General features: G+C 40.7%; 1 protein-coding gene across 2 annotated transcripts in view; it reads right to left on the bottom strand.

Annotated features, from left to right (window-relative positions):
• Nucleotides 1–25,364, bottom strand: part of Bnc2 (basonuclin 2) — a 328,627-nt gene that overhangs the window by 108,305 nt on the left and 194,958 nt on the right. For both annotated transcript variants that reach the window (XM_032889467.1, XM_032889470.1), the window contains one exon: nucleotides 4,415–4,650. In XM_032889467.1, coding sequence (XP_032745358.1) covers nucleotides 4,415–4,650 — 236 coding nt within the window. The remainder of the gene's footprint in view (nucleotides 1–4,414; nucleotides 4,651–25,364) is intronic.

Here is a 25,364-nt window from a genome sequence, read left to right as displayed (position 1 = left end):
ATGTTTTCAAGTTTACTTCTTCCAAAAGCCCTCAGAGGTTTTACTGTGCTACCGTGAACCAGGAAGTGCTCAGGGAGGGATCCAGGGTGGTTCCTCTGGAACCGAAAGCTAGACCTCTCAGACGGATGGTAGTCTGAGAAATGCTAGAACCATGTGGCCCAGGTGACTTACGATGTGTGTCACCGAGCCTCTGCTCACTGGCTGCTGATACTCTGCTAATTATTCAGAAAGACTGAACTGGTTCTTAGAATTCTGGAAGGACTCGCTTACAAGTGGGGAGTTCTCCAAAGACAGGATGGAACATGCATCCGGACACGTTAGCTACATGTTCAAGTTAAAGGGAGGCTTTGTGAACATTTTAATTTTTAAATGACTAAATTCAACTATGGTAAGTCAGAGACAGAAAGGAAATGAGGCTCGGACAAGAGTGCAGGCCACCGTTTTTATTGATTGTGAATAAAAGTGTCTGCAGAGGATGACCTGCATTAACAACCATTGTTATTCTGTGATTGCAGAAATTATAGGCTCCTTCGAACTTATATTTTAACATTTAAATGAATATTCCGGGGCTGGGGATTTAGCTCAGTGGTAGAGCGCTTACCTAGGAAGCCGAAGGCCCTGGGTTCGGTCCCCAGCTCCGAAAAAAGAATTAAAAAAAAAAAAAAAAAAAAAAAAAAAACTAAATGAATATTCCCATCTTACTTTTCTGGAATGTGTTCCAGCTCTCCTTTCTGAATGAAGGCTTTTGCAACTACATGGGAGGTCACTGAGATTTTCACCTCTAAGAAGTGGCCCACCTTCTTATGTGGTTGTGGTCCAATTTATGCTATTCAGTTTACACTTGAATGGCTGGCTTATAGGTACCACCTAAGTGAAAGGCTCTTTAACAGATACCCCAAGCTTTAACAGATACCTCAATGCCTCTGTGGCTTTCCTGTTATGTCCCCCTTTCTCTGCACGTCATATACAAATGACAGCTTTCATCGAATTTTAGATGACCTGCTCTTCCCCTGCAACCATATGCTCCCAGTTAAAAAAAAATGGATGAAATAGTCTCTTCCACTTTCAAAACTCTTGCTAAAGATAGAAGTACTCAGGTATACATAAAAAAATTAGGTTTGGGTCCACAGAGACTTAGATTAATATCCTGGCGTGACCAGTTCAACTTACCGTATATCTTTATTTGCCCAGTAACACAATCTATAGCCAACTGCTAACCAAGTCAATATGTGGTAAGACTAAGAGCCACCCTAACTTGCCTTGATAATTACTCTCCTTTAACTGACATAATATTCAATATACTGTTGTTGAGAGCAATGGTGCTAAAATTGATGCCTTGAGGGCTACAAGACAATTGAGTTTTAGCCAGATAAAATGACTTGTACACTAATGGTGCATTACAGGGTTCTCCAGCTCTCAGATGAACATTTTATAGTCTACCTGTACAAAAAATAAGTTACATGTAATTATATTCAAAGTCATTTGTGCATACCTTATCATTACCACACATAATTCTCAAGTACTGGCCAGTAATCAGGAACCACCTTTAAAAGAAAGGGGCTGTTTTTACAGCACAACTCCTTTCATCTTTTACAAAATGAGTATTTTTCTCAGAAAGTATTCTTTAAGGTTTTTGTGCCCTGCAACCTTTTTGCTCCTATTCTAACCCTAGAACTGTTTTACACCGAACAAGTATATGATAAATGTTAAACGACAGAAAGTGCCATTTAAAGAAAATCAATATTACATCAATTCTATCAATAAAAGAAGACAGAAACTAAGCTGAGAGTTCCTCTAATATGCAAAAATCTATATTTTTTCTGAAAATATCAATTCTAGACTCTTAAGAAATGACACATTAAAATTTGAGACTTCTCAACATTTATATTAATGAAAATTAATTATAATTATATTAAAATAGCAGTATACTTAGCATTTTATGTATCATTTCCTTTCCTAATAAGAGGATTTCTATGTATTGTTTTGAGGCTTTCTGCTGTCTTCTGCTTTGATACCTCTCTTGCAACTATATCTGATGCAAAATGAATTCTACAATATATTTGAAAGAAGAATATTTTCTATCCTGTAGAGCCATAATAAAATTTTGGGAAAATTATTACCTAAGTAATTATTTTATAATTTTACGAAACTTCTGGTGAAATCGTAGCAGTAGAAAACAGCAGCGCTATAAGGTTGTCTATTAATTGACATCAAAATGTGACAGGAATTACTGTAGAGTTGATATGATGGCAAACCAGTTTAGCCATGCACATATCTACTTGTTAGAATAGAAAGACAGAATACATATGTTACCACTGTCTGAGGCAAAAAAAAAAAAAAAAAAAAAACCAGCAACAAAAACAACCCCTAGCCACAGTGTTGAAACACAGTATTGATGGCAGCAGCAAGCCTCACAGTGGCCTGTGAAGATGTTATTTGATAGGTTTTGAATAAAGGAAAACGGCTAAGCTAACGATGCTAGGGAGACGTGTAAGAGATTTTTTTGTTTGTTTGTTTGTTTCTTGTAAGGAAAAAATCCCCCCCACCAAAAAATGTTAATGATCACGTGGCAAACACTCACTCACGAGAGATCTGGTACTCCAAGGGTCTCAGAGCCACTGTAAGCAGAGATGGTGAAAAGGGTCCCACATTTTCTTTGTCCTAGTTCATCCTGGGTCACCCATCCCTTCACATTCCCTGGCTCTTATGACTTATCCACCTAGCAAGGTCAGTACCTTGCTGAAATAGTCTTATGTGGAGTGTGAGAGCGAAAAGCTAACATACTTCTTCAAACTGTGGGACCCTGAATGAGACTGTCTCCTACAGGCTCACACATTGAAACACGGGATGTCCAGGTGGAGGTACTGTTTAGGGAAGTCTATGAAGTGTGGCCTTGCTGGAGAAGCCATGTCACTGAGGTAAGCTTCAAGAGTTTAAAGACCCTTGCTTTTCTGGTTATGCTCTCTCTGTTTTGTGTTTGTGGCTAAGATGTGACCATTCAGCTTTCTGTTCCTTCTGCCATGTGTGTTACCCGCTGTCTCTACCTTTAAAGAGATTCACCCTCAGGAATTATAAGCCAAGTTAAAGTCTTCTTGGTCATGGAGTCTTCCCATAGCAACAAAAAAGAAAGTAACATGAACTAAAATAGCATATATAATTATTGTCACACTCAGTTCACATTCTGAGGGCCAATGCTTCTGTGTTTCGCAAGCAGAAGCTCTTAGTAAACTAAGACACTGTTCTATCATGGAAGAGACAGGCCGTTTTTCTACCTTTATTTTTATGCCCGTTCTGTTGCTGATGTGTAGAAGAACCATGTAAAAGAATCACATGAATTTGTATGTTCTCATCCCAGATCAAAACATGGAGAGACTGGAGCATCTCCACTCAACAGAGTCTCTGTATAATCTGTGTATTCGGGAGTTGAGGACTTACATTTTATAGGGGGTGGCTCAGATCATAAATATCAGTTATATCTAAGGTACTCTACAGGGCAGGCACAGCCATAAACATTTTTCTTTCAAAGAGATCAGTTCTAAAAATATCTCCATAGGAACCTTCAAAAAAGAAAACTTAAGATTCTACCTTTCCCAACTGACATTTCCTTCAATATAAGTTAGTCTTGCATCATCCAGATTTTGGATCCAGGGGTCTCTCAACATGGTGATCTCAACAGTTACCCTTCAACGATTAAGGAAGGCAGATAGATATTAATAAATATCAGAAACAAAATGACCCATGGCACAGCACTAAAAAGGTAGTGAGAGATGGGGTGTTGATGATAGGGCAGAGGCTATACATTTCCCAAATAAATCCAGAAGCCCTACCACATTACCAGTGACACTGATACAAGGGAGGTGCTCCAGGATATAGGGTGGTCAAACCTACATCCATCCACGTGTACATTTTCCAGAGTACCAAGAGCTCTGAACCTACAACATGAGAGTTGGCAAAATATGCAGACAGTGAGTTTATGCAGGTTACCATTCTTTCCTGGATCTGGGTGAAGATACAATAAAGTTCAAGGGTTCACAACATTCAAAGGGACCTTGCTTCCTGGGCATGAGAAATACCTTCATGAACCCAGCTGGAGAGTAATGTCAGATTCTCAAAGTTCACCACTCAACTCAAGGCTTACCCTGGGAAATAAGCTCACTCTGGAGGGAAGAGTTGCATTCAAAGGTACATATAAAGCAACACTAGTCAACAGGCTACTTTTCCATTCAACTACACTCTACTAAGGCCTGACAGGAGCCTACAGAGGGAACTCTCCCTGTTCCTACTCCCTGACCCAAGGAGAGGAAGAAGACACCTCTCTGGTTGTGTGAGAGGAAGAACCAAAACAGATGTAGCCACCATTCTCACTCAACCCATCGAGAGTTGAGCCAGACACAGTACTCAGATCCCTTCCTACCTGAAGGATGTATCCTCGGACATAGTCCCGCAGGGTCCAGCCCAGGCCGTGGAGAATGTGCAGCACCTCCTCTTGCTTCAGGACACTGAAGAGCCGGTCTAGCAGTATCTTTAGCCGCACAGGCACTGCCTGCGTCCCGTAGAGCATCAAGCTGCTGATGTCAAACACTACGTTGGACTGCACAATCTCCACTTGAGTGGGGTGGTATAGGTGCTGTGTGCTGAGTTTATCCAAGGCTGTGGTCATCACACCAATGTCCCGGGGATGGAGTGGGATAAAAAGACAGAAAGGACAAAAAAAAGTTAGAAACATTGCTGGATGCTCTCCAGGCTCCATTCTGACATACAGCTCATGACCGTAGATTTTGAAGCAAGAGCCCTGACTTCCTGCTTGGCACCCTATGATTTAGTACTTATAAATCACAGACAATGTCAGATAAAACATTTGACTTACAGAAAGAAAAGCACTAAGGGTTTTTTTCTTAGTGATTGTGGCTTTTTCTAAAAACATGACTAATTCATTTGCAGAAGACCATCTTTTAAGTTATAGGGTAAAAGGCCTCATTCAAACCTGGCGAGGTGAAGACTGTGTCCTTGTAATCTTGGTACTGGGGGGACTGATAAAGAGGAGAATTCGAGCCCAGCTTGGGCTACACAGAAAAGTCATCAACAAAATCAACCACAGTCACAACCACAACAAAACCTTACTCAGAAAGAATGAGGAAAGTTGACGGTTGTGTGAACTGCTAAAAATTACAACTTGAATTACCTAAGGGAGATTTTTCTGAAACTTTTGTTCTCCAAAGTTCTCTCATGTTTGCCTATGGGATCATTTTGTCTTCACTAGCTTGATGCCTGGAAGTTACTCGGTTACTTCTGTTAAGTGTTCTTCCAAGGGTGTCAGATGAAACTAAAAACAAATGACTACAACTGGGAGTATCTGTGATTTTAGCTAATGGAATTATCTCGTGGAGAAAGCTGAGGATGGCCATTTTTAGAGTAAATACTGTTCACATTTCAGTAACTGTCTTCTCCTCAATCCTACAAAATTCATCTCCCCTCTAACGTTAAAAGCCTTAAGATAAGATCATAAGGTTTATTTCCCATCCATATCTGAATTACTGGGAAGCCCACTGCTGAGAACAGAGTCTGTGGCTCCAGACTCTCCATGTCGATGAAGGTGATGCAAGTCTCAGTCACAGGGCTCAGGGGATTCAGCAAAATTCAAGAGATGGCTCCTGAAAGGCACCCAGAACTTCTCAAAAGGACACGGAAGGTGTTGCAATGAACTGTCGGAATTATACCCATGTGCCCTAGAGAGTAAGAGTGCAAACACTGTAAGCCAGAGAGATAGTCATCTAGCCTCCTGAGTGAGACAAATAGGTTCAGACAATGTTCTGCCTTAAGTCATGGCTACATCTGAGAATACTCAAGGTTCCTGCGGACTCTAAGCTACTGAGGAGCCTGCATCAAATGCTTTCTCCCTAACACTTTACCCCACAGTGGTATTGCCAACAGCCCAAACGAAAGCTGAACAACCCCAATTTAAACATACCAACACTTACGCATAATAATGGAGAGATTCAAAAGAGCATGCACACAGAGGGTTTTTTTTTTTTTAAGTATTTCTAATGTATTTTTTAGGGCTCCTCCTCCTCCGCTCTCATTTCCTCCTGACTTGAAGCCACCAGAGAGTTCATGTACTCTTGATAAATTGCTTTCTTACATCCACAGTGTGAAGGCCCTTATCATTTACCCGCTGGCTTCATTCAACACATTTACTCCCAGGAATACTTTGTCAAAGAGTTCGGGTTTCCCCATACTTCATTTCTTGCAGCTGATTTGTCTGATCTCTCCTATTCTGGTGGTTAAGTCAACTTTGAATAAATAGCTTTAAAAATTAATTTAACGTTTGGGAAAGATAAGGGATTCACAAGCTTGCAGATTGAAGTCTCCTCTCACTCCGCAGGGCATTTAGGCTGCAGACGGCAGGAGCGTTGCTATCTTGTGCTTCAAGTTCAGCTTGACTATGCGGCCTGGTGATGAGCAGCTGATGCACTTGGAGCCCAGCATGAGCCACGAAGAAAGGGGAAACCAGCTCCTCCTCCACTTCCCTTCATCAGCCCTCCCAAACCCCCACCAAGCAAGCCTGTTTGCGCTCTGACCACAGCAGATGAGTAGCTGAAAGGATCACAGAGAAAGAGTATAACACCAAATCCCGGATCTTATGCATGGGTTTGGCACCGAGCATCTTTGCAAAGTGAATGCAGACTTAGGTTCAGATGTGCTCGGTGGCTGAGGGAAAAGTGTTATCCTAGCTTTGGAGGCTAAAGAGGCTGGCAATTTCAAAGAGAAAGGGACTGAATGGGAAAAGGGTAGGAGGGGGCAGGAATTTTTACAGAATGGTAAAAACATGAGTAAAATATATAAGACAAAATATTTCTCTCTAAATATCTTAGGAGATATAAAGTTATTTCCTGATGTTTATTTAATTTTTTTACATTTAATTTTTTTTTTGTGAGCATGTACATCTCAGGTAGTGGTCAGAATATGGCTAATAGGAATTTTCTTCTACCACGAGGGCCCTGGAGATTGGACTAAGTTTATCATCAGGACTGGGGGCAAGCACGTTTACTTACTTAACTACCTCAATGGTTTATGGTCATTCTCTATAAATGTGTCTGATGTAAACAAGTAGGAATAGTGTGACAAGCCAATATGTACAACAGAGTTCAACAGCTTATTCTACAAAGGCCTGACATTTAGTAACTACTTTATAAGCTGCAACTTTTCTTTAACAATTAGTTGTTTTTGCATTAGAGTATTGAAGGAAGGCTGGTGTGTGTGTGTGTGTGTGTGTGTGTGTGTGTGTATGCGTGTGTGTGTATGTGGGTGTGTGGTGTGTGTCCCACTAAAACTTTATTTCCACAGACAGGCAGCATAGGGCCAGCTTCAGACCCTAGTGCAGAAGATGTTTGGCTAGTAAGTCAGTAGTAGTAATGACAAGCCCAAGTAGGCCACCAAGAAAAGGCTCTCAAGAGTCTCGGAGATGAGACATAGATGAGGATGTGGAAAGTAAACAGCGTGGCTTGAGGATGTCAGCCATGATTTCAGCCTGAACACAGCACTGCGGACAATCATTCTGTGTTAAGGCTCTACGCTATACCGAGGAAGTCTGTTTTACAGTCCCAGTTTGTACAGAGTCACCAAGGAGTTTGTTCAGAGACAGCATTTAGGTCACCCTCACTGCCTTAGAACCTTCTGTGTTAGACCACGCTGGTCACTAGCTCTGAGGTCGGCCTGCCTCTGCCTCCTGAGTTCTGGTGTAAAAGCCGTATGACACCACGCACAGCTAAGTCAACAAATTTTGATAACATTTACAGACATAAAAGTTAAGAAGTTTGTCTTTTAAGTGAAATAAAATGTGTGACCCAGAGCTGGGCTCTGCTGAATTCCACGATCTCCCAAACTGTGGAAGACTCGGGCCTAACTCCTGGGTGGTTAGAGGCATGAGTGAGGCCATTGAGGACAAGTGAGTGTGTGTCCTATTCCCTGGTCACAACAGTAGACTGATGGACTGTAAGATCAGATTCCATATTTTAGTTACAAATAGTGGGAATTCTCTTTTTCTCTTAATTCATAACTGGCAAAAGTGCTAATAAATGGGAATCATATGAGTTGAATGAGTTGGACAATATTATACTCTGTAAAAGAGTAATACCATATGCTGATATTAGTGATTTTCTTGAGACCAAGAATGTATCATCTTTAAAATTTTTGGCTATATGAGTCCAATAATCAATCAATCAATCAATTATCCCCCCCCCTCTCAAATAGAAACTAAAAATTAAGTTCAGAAATTCTGTTTCTCGTCCATATCTCAATTACTGTTTAAAGACCCTGTTACTGATTCAACTACATTTTGGGGAACATCTCTAGGTAGATACCATGTAATTTCGAATTTACCGCCTGGTTCAACTAAAGGTATAGCCCCTCAGTCCAAATAAAATTCCTAATTTCCTTCATGACTGGGATGAGATATGTTCTAAAGAAGTTCACCTTTTATAACACACAGAGTGACGTCTGCAACAGCGTAAGTAAAGAAAAATAATCATAGGATGGACAAGCAGGGAAATGGCTGTTTAAGCACTTACTGAATGTCCTATATCATTTTAGGGTTCATAACATTTTATTGAATTTTAAAATTAGAAATACATCATGTAACAGTGACCATATCCCCTAAGATCGCAGGAATTAATAACTCAATGGAATTAGGTTACCAACCAAAAAAGGCCATTCAGTAACTTCACCCAGAAAAATTCTGTTTCTAAATGTTCAGATAAACAGTCAACAGGAAACGTGTAAGTCCTTATCATGTTGGACGCCCCTAACTTCCAGCAATCTGGGCTTCCTGCCCATCACTCTGCTGAAGCAAGCATTTCAAAGGTCACCAACACCTGCCGTACTGTGAAATCCAATAGATTTTTCATTCATTATTCTCCGTGATCTCTCTACAGCAGCTGACCTTATTGATCCCGACTCCTCCTAAAATGCTGTCCTTCATCCATGCATACATTCACATGCTCATCAGCATTTATTAACAGACCGCGGAGAAGGTGCTCTATGTAGATGAAAAGTAATTTATGTTGTAGCCTCCATCTTCAAAGATAGACAAATGCCGGAGCTGTAAATGCTGTTAGGGACTTGATCGATGTTCTGAGATAACGAGGAGAAAGAACAAGGCAGAGTCCTCTAAGTGAATTAGGATGCTAGCAGGTGAGTAATACGGGTAGGTGGAGTCAAGGCAGAGGTTCTCAGTCACGGTGTGTACCAGAACCACCCAAAGAGCCTGTTAGACCACGGAGAATGGGGCCAGTTCCCCTAGACTCCCTTATTCACTGCAACCAAGACTGCAAGTCTATCAAGTTTTCACAAAATGCTGATGTTGCTGGCCAGGATTCTACTCCACCCCACCAAAAGGGTGTAAGAGACCTGAGTAACCATAGAGGCAAAAGAGTAGAGATGGTTCAAAAGGTTAGAAGGGAAGACTATAAGGAGCTTTTATCCTAACAAGCAAAGCCTATAGAAAGTTTCTAATTTTTGTTGTTGTTTTTGTTGTTGTTACTAGGGCACAGAAAATATTAAATGTTCCACAAATGAAATTTTTAATCTTGTATGTTAAAATCTGACAAAAGTGTAGAAGTTTACTTAAAGCAGCAGGTGGGTTTTGTGTGTGTGTGTGTGTGTGTGTGTGTGTGTGTGTGTGTGTGTGCTTTTACCATGGAAGACATGATACACGGCTTCTGTGAATAAGAGGAGCTAAAGGAGCTAAGACAGCCCCAGTCATGGAGCTGCATGCACAGTCGTGGGGCCCAGAAGGAGCAGGTTAAGAGTGAGGACTAATGTTGGGTGATTCTCACAAAGGCACTCATCTACAGTGCACACTGAAGAGTGTCCAATAATGGGCAACTCCCTGAGTATTCAGGCTAAGCTCTTACTATCCTCAAGGTTACTCGTCCCTAGGACGGGTCTTTAGGAGTGCAGAAAAGCCTCTACCACATAAGTAATGCTCACTCTCTAAATCCAGTTAAATTATGATTTTCAAAACACACTGGATAAAATCTGTAGACATAATTTTCACATAATTTCTTTCAGAAACTGTGATTACCACTCAATAAGGCAGTTACCACCTATGCAATCCAATGACATAAAACACTTATTTCAAAATGTCTGGTACGCACAAACACACACTCACACATGAGCACACACATGAGCACACCACATACAAATATACCCCAAACTGATTTCAATGATCACTATTCAGAGCTTATTTAATTGTATGAAGTTTACAATATGTCCTATTAGAGACTAGAGACTAACAGACTGTGTTTAGCCTATTAGTAAAATGGTATGAAAATAAATACGTAATAACCCAAATGTTAACTTTTAGCAAGCTGCACCTTCTCTCATTAAAAGCTCAGAAAAGTGAACAAATCCTTGTACATATGCCAGGCGTTTCAAGAGTTACATTGATAACTGTAGAAAACAACACAGACAGCGGTTAACTTGTTTCTTCTAAGCACTATGCATTCATGGACAATCTGTGAAGAAACAACTTACAGTTTCATCTATTTCCCTGACAGATAATCTACTCTTTGTTTAATAAATCATGAACATTAATATTCATATGATTTTATCTGCAGTGATGACTAAAACTTAAAAAAATAAGATTTTATACATATAGATATGTTTTCTTAATTTTACTGTACACACATGGTAGGCTTGATCGGAAGAGTCTTGAAATGAACCTTTATGGTAATGCTATCTGGGAAAAGACAGCTGGAAATAAAGATTAAAGTTCAGGCACTGCCTTACAGCAATGCTTTAGAGTGGAGAAGTTACTGCTGCTTTCCAGATTAAGGAAAGAGTCCCTCAACTCATCTCTGAGGGCTCCAAGACCAGCTGTATCACCAGTTGCTTGACAAGAGTGGCAAGGCATATGACAATGTTATGAGTGCTCTTGGGCCTCAACATTCTTTCGGGTATAACACTCTTGCAGCTTGAAGGGTGATACCTTAACACCAAGTGGAAAGGGTAGAACAAAGGTCAAGCCGAGAAGCAGGGGAGGAATATGCTTGGTATGAACATGAAGCAGAGGTACAGATGACTGGGACATTCCGATTTGCAGGGGAAATCTACCGAGAGGCAAAGAAAGCATCAGGTTTCCAGGGAGGTAGCCTCTCATGCTACCCTTAGGTGCTAATCTGCCCTGAGGTATCCAGCTAGCCTTGCAAAATTCTGTAAACTCGACTCCATGCTCTTAAATATAAGCACATAATTGAGCTGTATTGCTCAGCTAGGACTAGGAAACGTGGCCACGCTCTTTCAAGTCCACCTTACTCGAGCATGCTGTTTTCCCTTCGGGATGCTCTTTTTGTAAATGATGTAAATTCAAAAGAAGCAATAAAATTATCTAACGTCCCACTAAGCAAAGCAAGAACTTGTGTCGGCCTCATCTTTCACTGGGTGGCTTTACACCACTGAGATAACTGCAGACACCAGATTCTGTCTTGTTGAAACTGCTTTCCTCTCTGAACATTATCTCCCAAGAACATACAAAACCAGCTCTAATTACTTCTTGCTCTCTTGCATAATCAATTGCTTATTAGTCCCATTGCAGTTTGTCTTGGATCAATTCCTTCTTTCGAATCTAACTTCTACCACTTCAAAACAGGTGTCTGGACCCTCATGCCCTCATTACGGCAATGGTTTTTACTAGGTTTTGGTGTTTCCCTTCTACTTGTCTAGTACAGTAAAGCCAAGTCACTTTCCTAACTGAGACATGATAGGTCTCTGAAAGGTATATATTACTCTCCCAGTCTTTTCTCACAACTCACACCATGACTTCAATACATACTCTTGCCTGGGCATATATGATAATGTGCCATGCACACCCCCTATACACATGCACACACGCACGCATGCACGTCATGCATATGCATACATTAAACACACCAAATGCCATCGATCAGGGTTGTTTTTCTCTAGCATAATTGTCTTCCATGAAGCTTGTGTTTCAACCAAAGTGGGTTCCCACTGATTTCCAAGCACTTTAATATCTAGTCACTAAATGGGTGTTTCCGGCTCCGTGTTACGTTTCAACACAAAATAGTGAAGATGCAGGCCCACTTAATAAAGGACAGCAAAAAGTCTTCAAAATACACAAACAAACAGCGGGGCAGGGTGGCACACACCTCTAATCCCAGCACTCAGGAGGCAGAGGCAGGCAGATCTCTGACTTCAAGGCCACCTTGATCTGCAAAGAAGTTTCACAACAGCCAGGGCTACACAGAGAAACCCTTCCTGAACCTCACCCCCCCCCCAACACACACACACACACACACACACACACACACACACACACACACACACACACACACACACACACACAAGCCCCAAAAAAAAAAATAAACAAACAGAAATAAACATAAAATTGCAAACACACATTTTTCCTTCCAACATAAATTACAAGGGAATGGGGGGCGGCAAGCAAAACCACCTCAGCTGGGGCATGATAGAAACAGAATCCGAGGGGAAGCGGCAGGTAAAAGCAAGATGCCCTTTGCATGGCTTCATTTTGCAGATCTATAATGTCGAGGCTGCCCTTAAATTACTTTCTTCTTTCTCATGAACCTTTCTTTCTGAGCATCACTTGAGGTTCGGGGTTTTGTTGTTGTTGTTGTTGTTGTTGTTGTTTCTTTATTTATTCCACAAAGGTTGGAGAAATCCCCATATGTAGGAGCAAAGTATCTCAGCCGTGTGGTCACTTACACGCCAACTGCGCCCATACCAGCCGTATGCTGCACTTGCAGAGGTCACAAAAGTTTGAGCTGAAGCAGTAACACTATCTGACACACAACAGATATTGGGTAGATTTGTCCTTGTACTGCTGAATGGATCAACAGTTAATATAGGAAACGCAGTTACACACCTTGCACCGAACTGGTGAAAGTCTGAGGACTCCACCATATCATGGGGATCTCACCCAGACCCTTTGCTGAACCCTCTCCTCTCCTCTTCTTGCCTCCACAGGACAACGAGGAGAAGTTTCACAACACATGTGCAATCATAATCTAAAGGTTAGGGTGCTATCCTGACAGGAATTCCAAGATTCACTTACTGCTTTTATACTATCACTTCCAGCAGTTTTTTAGATATGAAGAAAGTGATGGTTAATCAATAAAACACAAAACTGATAAGGGATAAATATATATGAACAAAGAACACTCACAGATGCAAACAACAGAATCATAACCAAGACAACAGGTAGAATTTTTGTAGATCATTAATGAAATGTCAATGTAAGTGAGTGTCAAATATGATATATAATATATAATCAATATATAAACATATACTTTTGACTATATTGCTAATTTAACCATGATAAGGTATCTAAAAAAAATGATGATGATGATGATGATGATGAAGAGAATGAGGAGGAGGAGGATGACAGTGATGATAATGACTATTTTAATTTCAATTTTCAGTAACAAAAATTACTCTAGAAACCTCAAATAAATTAAAATAAATTTAAACCTGCAATTCTGAAGACTCCACTTCCAAAATTTCTGTGAAGGTTACCAAAATAAGAACACACTCACAATCTTTTTCTCTTTAATGTAGGAGTACAAAAGTGCTTTTTACTGACCTCAGACAACTGGCTCTCAGTGGTAGTTTATAGCTCTTAGTTTTCCACAGCTTCTTAAGAACATGACTTTCTTTAAAAGTCAAATTCAAGTTGCTTTGGTGATTTGTGGAGGAATATGCTAATTATAGGCACATGTCCAGTGGATCCCATCTAACAGTTGGGCAAGCACAGCAGTGTGGAGCGTACAGCCATTACCTTTATTTACTGAAAGAGGGAGTGGGAAAAGTGGGGAAATGGTTATTGAAAACCACCCACTTTGCAGTATCAAACAACTAGAGATTAATATGAAAAGTACGTAAAAGAAAAGTTGTTATTTCATTCACTTTAGTATTGCCTTGGATATTTTAATGTTTTTAAATGTCTACTTGAAACAATTTTATGTTATTAAAACAATACCCTCACTCCTTTGACATTGGGAGAATGCCAAGTGAGTTTTAAACTGCAAGGCTAGTTGGTGAACTTCACGTCTATTCTCAATTGCCTCAAGAATTCCAAATTAAAGTAGTGCCAAGTGGTCAGCTTATAGGACATTTGGACCCAGGTATACTGTGCTAATTTCTAATAGATTTAACACTTAACACATGTCCTTGAATTTAAAAATAATATAGAATTTTCCATGATTAATGTTAAACTTCTAAAATCAAGTTTCTAGTTACAGTATTTTGTTAGTGAAATTTCAGAGATCATATTTTAGAGTTCTGATTACTTATAAATAGAATATTGTTACTGCTTTTACCTCAAATGTCTAGGCTGTAGCCTCTGAATTTATGGGGGTTAGTGGCTCTTCATTTCTGCTAATATGACCAATAATTTCCTATTATGCCACACTTTATACTAAGCACACTATACCCAATATAACGATATGTCATTTCAATGGAGCTAGTCCATGAACTTCTAGAGGTTTAATGGGATTTCACATATTTAGAATTTATCATAAAAGGGCCCTTTGGAATCATTATAACATCAATCCTTGGCCATTATAAGACTCAGTTCTCTTACTAGAAAAGACCACCAGAGCTCAATGCAAAGACTTAACCTCCTCATAGACTACAGGCCTGCTCCTAATCAAAACTTCCCACTAAGGGAGAGCATTAATGAGGAGCAATGATGGCACATTAGAAACTTTTTAGTGAACCAGGAGATCATGAGACAGAAATAATTGTGATTTAGAGGAAATTTCTTATGACTTGAATAATATTTAGATCTGCAGATTTTATTCACTTCTTTTATGATAAAGAATTATGTAATTGGGAGCAAATTAGGTACAAAATAAGTCCTGTTCTCCTTAAGTAACAACTTCTCTCTGTTCTTGTCAAAGTTGAATTAATTAGGTAAGGCGATGCAAAGGAGAGAGAAGGCTTACTTGTTGGAATCATGTTAGAGGAAAGAAGAAAGAAACCCATAGATCTTTGAAAGAACTCATCTCCCAGCCTGGTGATGACAGCTTCACCCAAAGGTATAAAGGGTTTCCTTCCTTTCTTGATCAGATAGTGCTAGTGGTTTTAGATTTAAAGACTCTACCAAGACTCCACAAATTCTCATTACATACATCACCTTATATACTGTACATCAATGACCCCTTAATGGGTGAAGAATAGTCTATAAATACTCCTATAATCCGTTACAAACATGGTTCTACACTTTAGGGAGGGATCGGAGACATAAGTAGTTCTAATAAGCCCCACCAGCCACCGTATTTAATCAGCTTCGGTTGGCACTCAGCTCTCAGAACATGGGAACACATACATGGAAACACCCACAATTAGTCTGCAGGAGAGTCTGAGCGGCACTTGGGACCATGCAGCTAATATTTCAAGCTGATTGACATTTCTCCCCCGTGGCCTTATGCATAATAAAGTCTTCAGAATTGATGTTGGGAATCATTAATGTCTGACTGCAGCACCCATAAACGTAGACTGTCAGAGTGTGGCGGTTCAGAGGCTCACGTTCCTGGCTGGCAGGTTCAATGCTGCTTCCCTCGTTTCCCACATGGCCCAGGTCTAGGGGCACATATTTGCCCCTTTGCAGCAACTCTCCTCCAAGGTGGTTAAGAGAAAAGAGAAAAATTAATCTGCAGACTTGACAGTAGCTGTAGGAAGAGATTTGGTGATCACATGTCCTTGCTGAAACCAGGTTTACAGGTTTATTACCATGACTGTGGTTCTATCGAACGCCCGGTTGCCAAGACTCGCCTGAAGTTGGCAACATGCATCCTATCTCATTCAATTTTTGTATCAATGAATTAAACGCATGCTGGCTATAAAGCATAACCCATTAAAATGTAATGTGAAAATCTAAAACTTGCTTGAGTGAGATGTGTTATCTTTTTATTAAAAAAAAAACAAAAAACTGAATTATTATATAAATAAACCATCCGCTGTATAGACTTGATTTCCTTGGAGGAGCATATAGTTATCTATACATTTCCATGGAGGAGATACTGAAATGCAGTGCATGCTGTCAACTTTGTCAGGTACATTAAGGAGACACTTCAGGACTGAGCGAAAGCGGTGATATTGGAGGCCAGGGTCCGGTAGCAAATACGGAAAAGAAATGATCCTGCTCTCATGTCTTCATGCTTTAAAGCATGGGCGTCAGCTTTGTGTCGGCTTTGCTGTCCTCTTCCGCCAGTCAGGCAGTCTGAACTCCCATCCTGGATCTACCATTAATCTTTCAGTTTCCTTCTACTCCACGTAATCCCTTAAAACTCTGGGCTCCTCCCACAGACACTCCTGACGCTGGTGTTTGTTTTCTTCGGGATTGCTGGATTTGCGTAATGTGCATATCGACTATCAAACTGCCTTGCATTGGTAATGGTGGGATCAAAGACCCGATATAAAGATTTGCTCATAAAGAGGGTTATGAAGGAAGTCTTAGGGCTTAGCAAAAACCTAAACTAACCAAGTATTTAAATGCATGACCAAAAAAGAAAAAATGCCACCAGCCAGACAGCATCTCTGTTGATGTTTCATTAACTTAACCAATGTACATATAACTAACCAGGCAAGAATACTGACGGCTGCTGCCCTGTCCTCTGTTTGTGAGCTGCCTGACAGGATAAATTATCAATAAAGCTTAAAAACCTTCCAGGGTTTACGCAACTGGCAAAGTGAAACTGCGAGATGCATCACCAGGGTTTCAGTTTGTAGGAAGCAAGTTTTGAAAAATAAGGAAAACAAAGAAGCAGAAGGGGTATCTGCCGTTCGCTGCTCTGGGTTCTGTTTACTAATCTGATCATGATAATCACTCTAATTTCCAATTAGAAAACTTCTATTAATCAGCACCAACAGACACAGTAAGAAAGAGATCGATGCAAATTGTGAAATGTAGCATTTGCGATTTCCTTTAGATATGACTGCGTTTAAAATCCCAGTAATAGAAAACACTTGCCAAATTCATTTAGTCTCTGACTGGGGCACACATATGTGATCTTCTAATTTACAGCTTGCACGTACAGATGTTCACACTTAGTAAAAGGGCTTCTTAATAGCTTTTTTTAATTAAAAGTGTGTTGATAATAGGTGTTTTAAACATACCCAAACAACACAGCTGAGCTGACAAATGCCTGTCTTCGTGCCCCACATTGTATCTCATTGTGGCGAGACTTTATGAGACGGGAAAAGGTTCTGAGTCTGAGTCTCCTGCATGTAGAGTAAATGTTACCCCCAAAGCTTCCATATCACATCTTTCATTAATTTTCCTATGATCTTTTTCCAAGTAGAAAATGTTAGATTGCTACTAAGTTTACGTAGCCGAAAGCAGAAGCACACGGCCGTTGCTTGCTGCCTTGCGTTTTTTTTTTTCTTCCCTTCTGTAAAACTTTGAACCCCATCCAGCTTTGACACACTGCCTCTTCAGTTAATAACTATCAAGTTTCCCCGTGTCTCCTGTCTACTTTTCTGTGAGGCAATTGCGCACTCAGCACCCCGAGATAATAACACACATCTATAAGATAAAAGCATTGGCATTAATGTAATTGTCTGCCTCTCGCTCTTTAGCCTAATCTTTTTTTCCCCTTCAGTTTTGACTGCCTGTGTGACACCTGTTTTTGTCTCCTCTGATCCTACGACAGGTTTTCCGCTGACAAGGTTTTTGCCTGACAGAGATTCTGCAGACAAGAACGTAATAAAATATGAAGAACTGCTTGTCAGAGTTTCTGCCAATGCTCACATGAAATAGAGACAGAAAAAAAAAATACCCTCTTTCAGGGGCCCCCGTGATGGTCGCGTTTGGCATGTCAGAAAAAGACTCTCCCTAGCCAAGCTTTCCAAGCCAAACAGGTGTTTTCTTTCCTGTTAGAACTTGGTTTGTTTTTTAATTTTTACTGATAGTGGAAAGCATGATCAGCCAAGGGGGAAAGCAAGAATTTCTTACTCTCATATTATTGTAGGAAAAGGAGTCTGATAGAGTTATTTCACTCTAGACTACAACTTCTAAATAGAACAAAAGGGCCAACATCTGTTAATGATAGAACAAAGTTAATGTCTTTAAAATGTACTTCCTACGTAGTGGAGCTATAAAACCTTCCATACAGTTCTCAGTTACTTTGTTGTCTCAAGACTCAGAGAAAAATTAAAAGAAAAATCAGAGTGAAGACTCAAAAGAGAAACGGAGATATGGGAATTAAGACAAGGAACCAACAGCCTTGCAAGGCACAGCAAGGGGCTTCTGCTAAAAGAAAGGCAATCAGAGATCAGAGACTTACAGAAAAAAATGAATTTCCATAAGCCACTGTCTCACACAACACACAGAAGCTGTGACTTCAGGTACCAGAAGCGTCATAAAGAAGAAGCGTCCCTTCACAAGCTCCCTGGCACAGTAGGAGGGTGGCGTCACACAGTGACCTGCCTCCTCTAAGAGGCACTCAGTGGGGAGCTGCAAGCGGAGGGAATTGCTCCTCAGGCATGAACCTGGCACACCACGGGAATGGCGACACATGGTCAATACTGTGGAAATGCTAACAGGGAAGCTCTAGGGAGACCTCGCAGTGCTAAGGAGAGACTAGAGCTTGAACTGAGGCTTTCTGATCAGTTCTAACCAGTCTGCTAGCAATCCATTTCAACCCAAGGCTATCTAGGTTTGTTACTCACACATAGCCCACAACAGCATGATTACAGAAAGAGGATTCTAGAATTTGGGGTGTTGGGCAGGCTTCTGTATATCCTAGGCTGGCCTTGAACTGTGAGGGGAAAGATTACCTTGAACAACCCACCTTCCAGCCTCTACCTCCTGAGCCCAGGGACTGTAGACCTGTCCTGTTTTATGTGGTGTTAGGGAATCCAGTATTTTGTTCATGGCAAGCAAGCACAGTACCAACTGAACTACATCCCCAGGCCCTCAACATACTGTTTAAAGGTTTTTTTTTTTAACTTTTCACTGATGAAAGTAAAAAAGTAAACATGATACAACTTTAGAAAATTTTATTAGACAGAACAGAGATGTTGGTATGTAACAAGACAGAATACTTCTTACTGATAATTTTACAACCTATTAATTTTTTTAAGACAGGATCTCCAAATTCTGGTTTATACTTACAACACACCTCAGTTCGAACTTGCCACATTTCAAGGGCTCAAGAGAAGTGTTCTTATTAGACAACCAGGTCTAGAGTTGCCTTTACACTCCTTGGCCTACTAAATTTAATGACAGATAAACAGTCCTTTCGGTTTGTTAAGTTTGTGACCCCATGCCTAGTGTCACCAACTCATCATCAACAAGTTGAGAAAGCCAAGAGGTCAACTTGGGTATTCCTTTCCTACTAGGGAGCCGAAAGGGAGAACATGATAAAGCTACTGGACCTCTTAACTGACATCGTTCATCATTCCTTCAGCTGTGGTAGTGACTCACTTTCTAGCACAGTAATCTCCTTATATGCTCGAAACAGATTGATTTCGGGAAGATCTGAAGAAGGCAAACACTTAGGAAAGAATGGGATGCAGAAACGGTATTTCAGGACCCTCAGCATACAGGTCAGAATTCCCTGTGAGCTAGTATTCTTCTCTCATCACAGTTGCATAAAGGAGTAGAGGGAGGTTGGAGGAAGTCAGCCATGATGGTACAGTGGAGAGAGAATGGTGGGGAGCATCAGCACAGAATGCTTAGGCAAGAGTTCTTCCAACCCCCGTGAAGATACTAGTTTATCTGAATAGTGCATCCGATAAAAGGAGAGGAGTGGAGTGTGTTTCATTTATCACCCCTTCAATTTGTGTTCCGCTTAACCTGGTGAACTCTAGTTAATTAAGATGTTCCTATAAACAATTAAGCTTCCGGTAGGATCGTTACCAAGATATAAAAATTTATGATGTAATGAAATGCAATAAAATGATAAAGTAGTGAGCCCATCAAAGTATTCACATGCAGCAGGAGAGGGGTGAGGACAAGCAAAGGTAGCCCTTACTCAGTTTAGCCCCTCAACTTTTTCAACACATGTGGACAGACGACAGTACATTTCAACTGCTTTATACTTCTCAAAAATAGGACGGTATAGGGGGACTTCACAGCGGTCTGTGATGAAATTGTCTGGGGTGACACTGTCTTTGCTCCACCTCAAATAAGGCCCACATGGCATGCTGGGGGTATGGAACACACACAGTTGCCCTAGAGTTCTTGGAAGAGAGGACTGCTCCTGAAGAGCTGTGGGTCTTACACCCAAGATAACTGGCACAGAACTCCACACTGAAGTACATCTCTTTCCACATCGCACTTTAAAAGATTCTTGCCTTTGTCTTTGAGACACAGTCTCATGTATCCCGGGCTGTCCTCAAACTCACCATGCAGCTGCGAATGACCATGAACATCTGACTCTCCTGACTCTACCTCCCAGGTCTAAAACTGTATTCTCATAAATGTTAATGTTTAGAATTCCCTCGTTGACTACATAGGATTTGCAGCTAAAATGCCTGTGCGAACATTAGGTTAACTCCCCACTCATTTTATCTTCCTTCAGACCACTGTGATATTTAGGCACATTCCTATTATTATTTGAATTTGCACATAAAAGAACCAGAACACAGGAAACGCATTAGTCTGCCTACAGCTATCTTTTAACTAGTCAACTTTGATATATCGTATCTGTTGTTTTGATTCAGTAATTATAACAACTAACACTTTACCAGGCTTTTACCATGCACAAACTATATAGATTTCTTCACTTAATCTTCGAAGAATCTTGTGCAACTTTCATTATTGATATTTCACAGACAAATGGGAAAATCTCTGTTACATAACCTGGAAAAGGGTTCCAACAGTCAGTGCTAGAACAGGCTTCAAGCGCCTCACTCAATAAGTCCCTTTCACTCTCTTTCTAGCTTTCTAGCCTCACCCAATAGCCGTCCCTTTAACTCTCTTTCTAGCACTCTTCCTTTAACTAACTACAGAGATCGACCCAGTCTGGGAGTTCTGAAAACTTCAACTTCACCCAGGAAGCCCCTGACCAGTAAACCAGCACTGGCCATGCTTAGGATACTAGATCTTGCAACACTCATCCTGCATCCCGTGACAAAATATCTGAGGAAGTAGCAGGCAGAAGGCCCAGGACTTTGGAAAGGAGACGCTGTTTGAGCTATGCTAAAAGAAAAGCTAAGGAGTTTAAAGCAACATCCAGAAGGTGTGTAGGCCAAGGAAGCAACTGGAACACGGGAAGGAGCAGCTGAGGTATTCAATGAGAGAGTAGCGAGAGCCATTAATCAAGCGCGGGCCTTTGCATCAGGATGTCCTCCCTTTATGGCTTATCAGCTCCCATCAGGGAGGAAAGGAGAGAGGCAGGAGAGGGCACTGTGCCCCCAGGTCAAGCAACAGTCTCCTGTGCCAGGCAGGAAATGGCTTTGTTTTCACTTAAGTAAAGCAAGTAGAGAAATGTTCAAGGACTTTCCTCATAGAGACAGAATGCAGGGGTGGCAAAAGCTGGTTCCTCTAAGGAAAGGATCTGAAGCTAGGCACAGCCACATTCTAGAACACTGGAAGACTCAGGACTAGTGGAAAGACAAGTTTTATTAAGAAGACACTAGGTGAGCTCCTCCTTTTCCAGAGCAGTACAGCACAGAAAGAAGACTGATATTTGAATGTTGCGAATGTGGTGTCTCTACCCGTGTGCTTCTGACCCAGGTCTAGAGGCATCTTCTTAAGTGACCACCTTAGTCAGGCTGTCAACTGCACTACGCTGAGACACACCCAGGATAGCAGCTTGCTGCACAGCTCACCAAACCCCAACACCTGCTAACAATGGTCTTCCAAAGCCCATTTGTGGGCAGCCCCTCTCCATGCCACTTAGAGAGGCCAGAGCTTCGCTGTGGGTTAATAGGTGAGAACATTATCTCTCTGTAACAAAAGAAATTCAGGAAAGCTTTTTTCAGTTTCCTATTTAACCTGGTAACTCTATACATTATTCTATAGAGAGCGCTGCCAAGTATCTCCTTATGAACTGGAGACCATAGAAGTGCCATACCTTGTTGCTTAGGAAGGAGGAGTTTATAATGTGAAGGAAGAAAATGAGAGTAAGGAAACTGGCTAAGGCAGATGAGCCTCAGCGATGGAGACACAAGACAGGGGCTGACCACAGCCTTGCTCCCTAGATGTTTACATAATGTGGAAGCTTAACACAGACTGGGACAAATAATAAAGACATAGGACGTCTCATATGAAGGTACTGGTTCTGATCTGCCACGTTCAAGTCTTTATAAGGCACCGTGTCTACAATAAACTGGAGGAATTTGTAAACAGAATTCCAAGAGCTCCTGACTCTAAATGTAGGACAAACACAACCAAGAGTTTGGATCCTGGGCTAAAATTTCATGTTACATACTGCGTCTTACTAGAAACCTAGCTGAAGTTTATGAGCTTAGTAAATAAAAACAGGATATCTAGCAACATCTGTGTGATGTACACTTACAGTAAAAAAAAAAAACTACAATTATTTTGGAGATCTTTTATACTTTCTCTGTAAAGGTCTCTCATCTACTAAGACCTACTAAGTAAAAGTTGACAATTCAAATTTACTGATACTGATAAGAAAAAAATAAACACTTTCTGTGGATTATGCAAGGTTGAAACTAAGGCTGGAGAGACAGCTCAGCAGGTAATAACACATAGTACTCCTGCAGGGGACCCAAGTTTCACTCCCAGCCCCCACACAGGAAGGCTCATAACTGCCTGTAACTCCAGCTTCAGGAGACCCAATGTTCTCCACAAGCACCTGACCTCATAGTCCTCCACCCAAACTGCAAGAGTGTGTGTGTGTGTGTGTGTGTGTGTGTGTGTGTGTGTGTGATGCACTCACATACATATTCTTCTAAGATTAAATATGTCTTTTAAAGAAATGCTGTTAAGTAATGACCTATAAGAGCAATAAGACACTGTATTAAATCATAATGTAGGATGGTAAAATGACTCTAATTTGAATCTACCATCCTCAGCACTTCATGTGTCACAGAACCTGAAGTCTGATGGTAAAATACTTTATGTCGTATACATGTTTAATAGGTTATTAGTGACAGACAGTCCAGATGACACACCCCTGCTCATTTTACACTGAAAAAGCTAAAGGGTTTAGATAAAATACGAGTGTGCAGGAAGCAGGTTTGACAAAGCAATATTTAAAGTAACAATGTAGGGTTCTATTTCCCTAAATAATGGCAAGCAATGAAAAGAAATCACATTTGTAGAACATACTAAAGAAATGCTCCCAAGAAGTCCAGTGTAATAGCAGTCTCGTGGGGCAGCTCAGCCAAGAGAAATGACACTCATCTCACTGCAGGTCACCTGGAACCCAACCCCCACTTCAGCATCCACTCAGCTTGGTGGCAGGCATTTCCTTTTTCATTGCTAAAGTAGTCATAGGAAACTAACTGTCCTTCCACATGCTGTGATGCAAGGCCGCCGAGATGAGTGTCATACTGCTTATTGATCAACTCTCCTATTCTGTCTGAATGTCCCTCTAACACATCTCTCAACCTCAGAAACACAGGAGTCATTTAGCTTGGGCAAACTTAAAATGGAGAAAGTTTTAACAACTAACCTTCATCAGAACTGAAAATTACTACTAGCTCCATAACAGGATAAAAACATTACATTTCTAATGTTGGCCTACATTTTTATCAGCTATGAAATACACGTATATACCACTGCATGAAAAAGATTTCTCGATAGTCTTGGCTTATACTGAAATATTTCCTAAAAACACATTTTAGAATTTAGCTTTGCTTTTACTTGTGCAACTTTACCCTCTCATTTAAAAGGTTTAAAAATAAAATCTTCATCTGGACTATGGACACTAAAATTAATTTACAATTAAGAATTATAATAAAAATAAACATCTCTGCCTCCTTCACAAAGGCAACATCTCCTGATAGCAAATGTGTCCTTACAGCCTTCAGAGAGGAAACGGATGAGCATGGATTCCCTTCCTAGCTACCCACCTTAACTCAGCACTCTATAGTCGAGTACTCTGGTAACGCTGCCTACTTTTTAAGATTATGAAAATGTTTGCCTGAAGACTCACATATTCAGTGGTTGAATTAAAAAGTCTAGTGTCAGAAGAAAGTCAAACTGCATTTCTACCAACAAAAAATGTCTCACAAGAAATGGGCCCCCCTAGTGCTCACTTCTTGGATTTTACCTGCACTCTTGCAGCAGCAGGGCTGGCCAAGTAGGAGAACCCAACTTCCAAGAGTCACTCTGACCATCTTATGCAACTGGAGGGAAGGAAAGGGAGCTAATGCACTAGCTAGGAAGACAGGAGGAAAGTGATTCGGGTGAAGGATGACACTCTGAACAGAAACATGGCAGGACTAGCAGCCCCGTGCCCACCGACTCAGCTATGACACACATCATACTGTATGCCAAAATGACTAATTCAACAAACTTTGTATTTGATCGGCCAAAAAAACCTAATGTTCATTAAATGGGGGAAAATAGGAAATTGTTTATTAACTTCTACTCTGTAGGAAATCCTGCTGGCATCCAACAACTGTTCTATGTGTCCCCACTCAAACTCGTTAGTGCTAAAGATTTCAAGGAAGCGACTCATAAGGAGTAATGCTGCCCCTGAGTTAGTTCAATACCCAAGTTCTGTAAGAGGATGAATTAATACCTCTTCATGTATTTAAAAACATCTCTCCAAGGTCCCTTGAATGCAACTAATGTGGTCAATTCAAGCAAGCTTGAGAAGCAATCCAATCTATAAGGCTATAAATTGCACACACATAGAGACATACACATATGTATGTGTGCTGAGTCTGTGTATTTGCACATGGGAGCATGTACATGTTATACAATGACCCCTGAAACTCAACACTTTGGAAATTTACAACAAAAGAGATATAAGAACACTCAAAAGAGAACAAAAGTTTTCTAACTTTCTTTTACTTTTAAAAGAGAAGGTATGAATTAGGTACATGTTTACTCATAAGCAAAAAGTACTTATGTATGTATGTGTATGTGTGTGTTCACATGTGTGTCTGTACATGCATGTGCATGTATATGTATACGTGTGTCTGTGTATGTGTGTGGGTGTCTGTGTATGAGTGTATTCACATGCATATATGTATACAGTGTGTGTGTGTGTGTGTGTGTGTGTGTGTGTGTTAAATGCCACAGTGACAAGTAGTATGCAATCAATGCTACCATGAGACAGTACTATTTGGTAGTGTCTTTCCTGTCTCACACTTTTGGAGAGAAATCGCACACCAGAAAGGCCAAGTCATTTCCTCCAATCCCATACAGAGGACACTGCATAGGTAAGACGGCA

This window comes from Rattus rattus, chromosome 1, assembly GCF_011064425.1.
Source record: "Rattus rattus isolate New Zealand chromosome 1, Rrattus_CSIRO_v1, whole genome shotgun sequence".
Classification (NCBI taxonomy): domain Eukaryota; kingdom Metazoa; phylum Chordata; class Mammalia; order Rodentia; family Muridae; genus Rattus; species Rattus rattus.
Note: the sequence above shows the minus strand (reverse complement) of the source record. Positions and strands in the feature narration are given on the sequence as shown.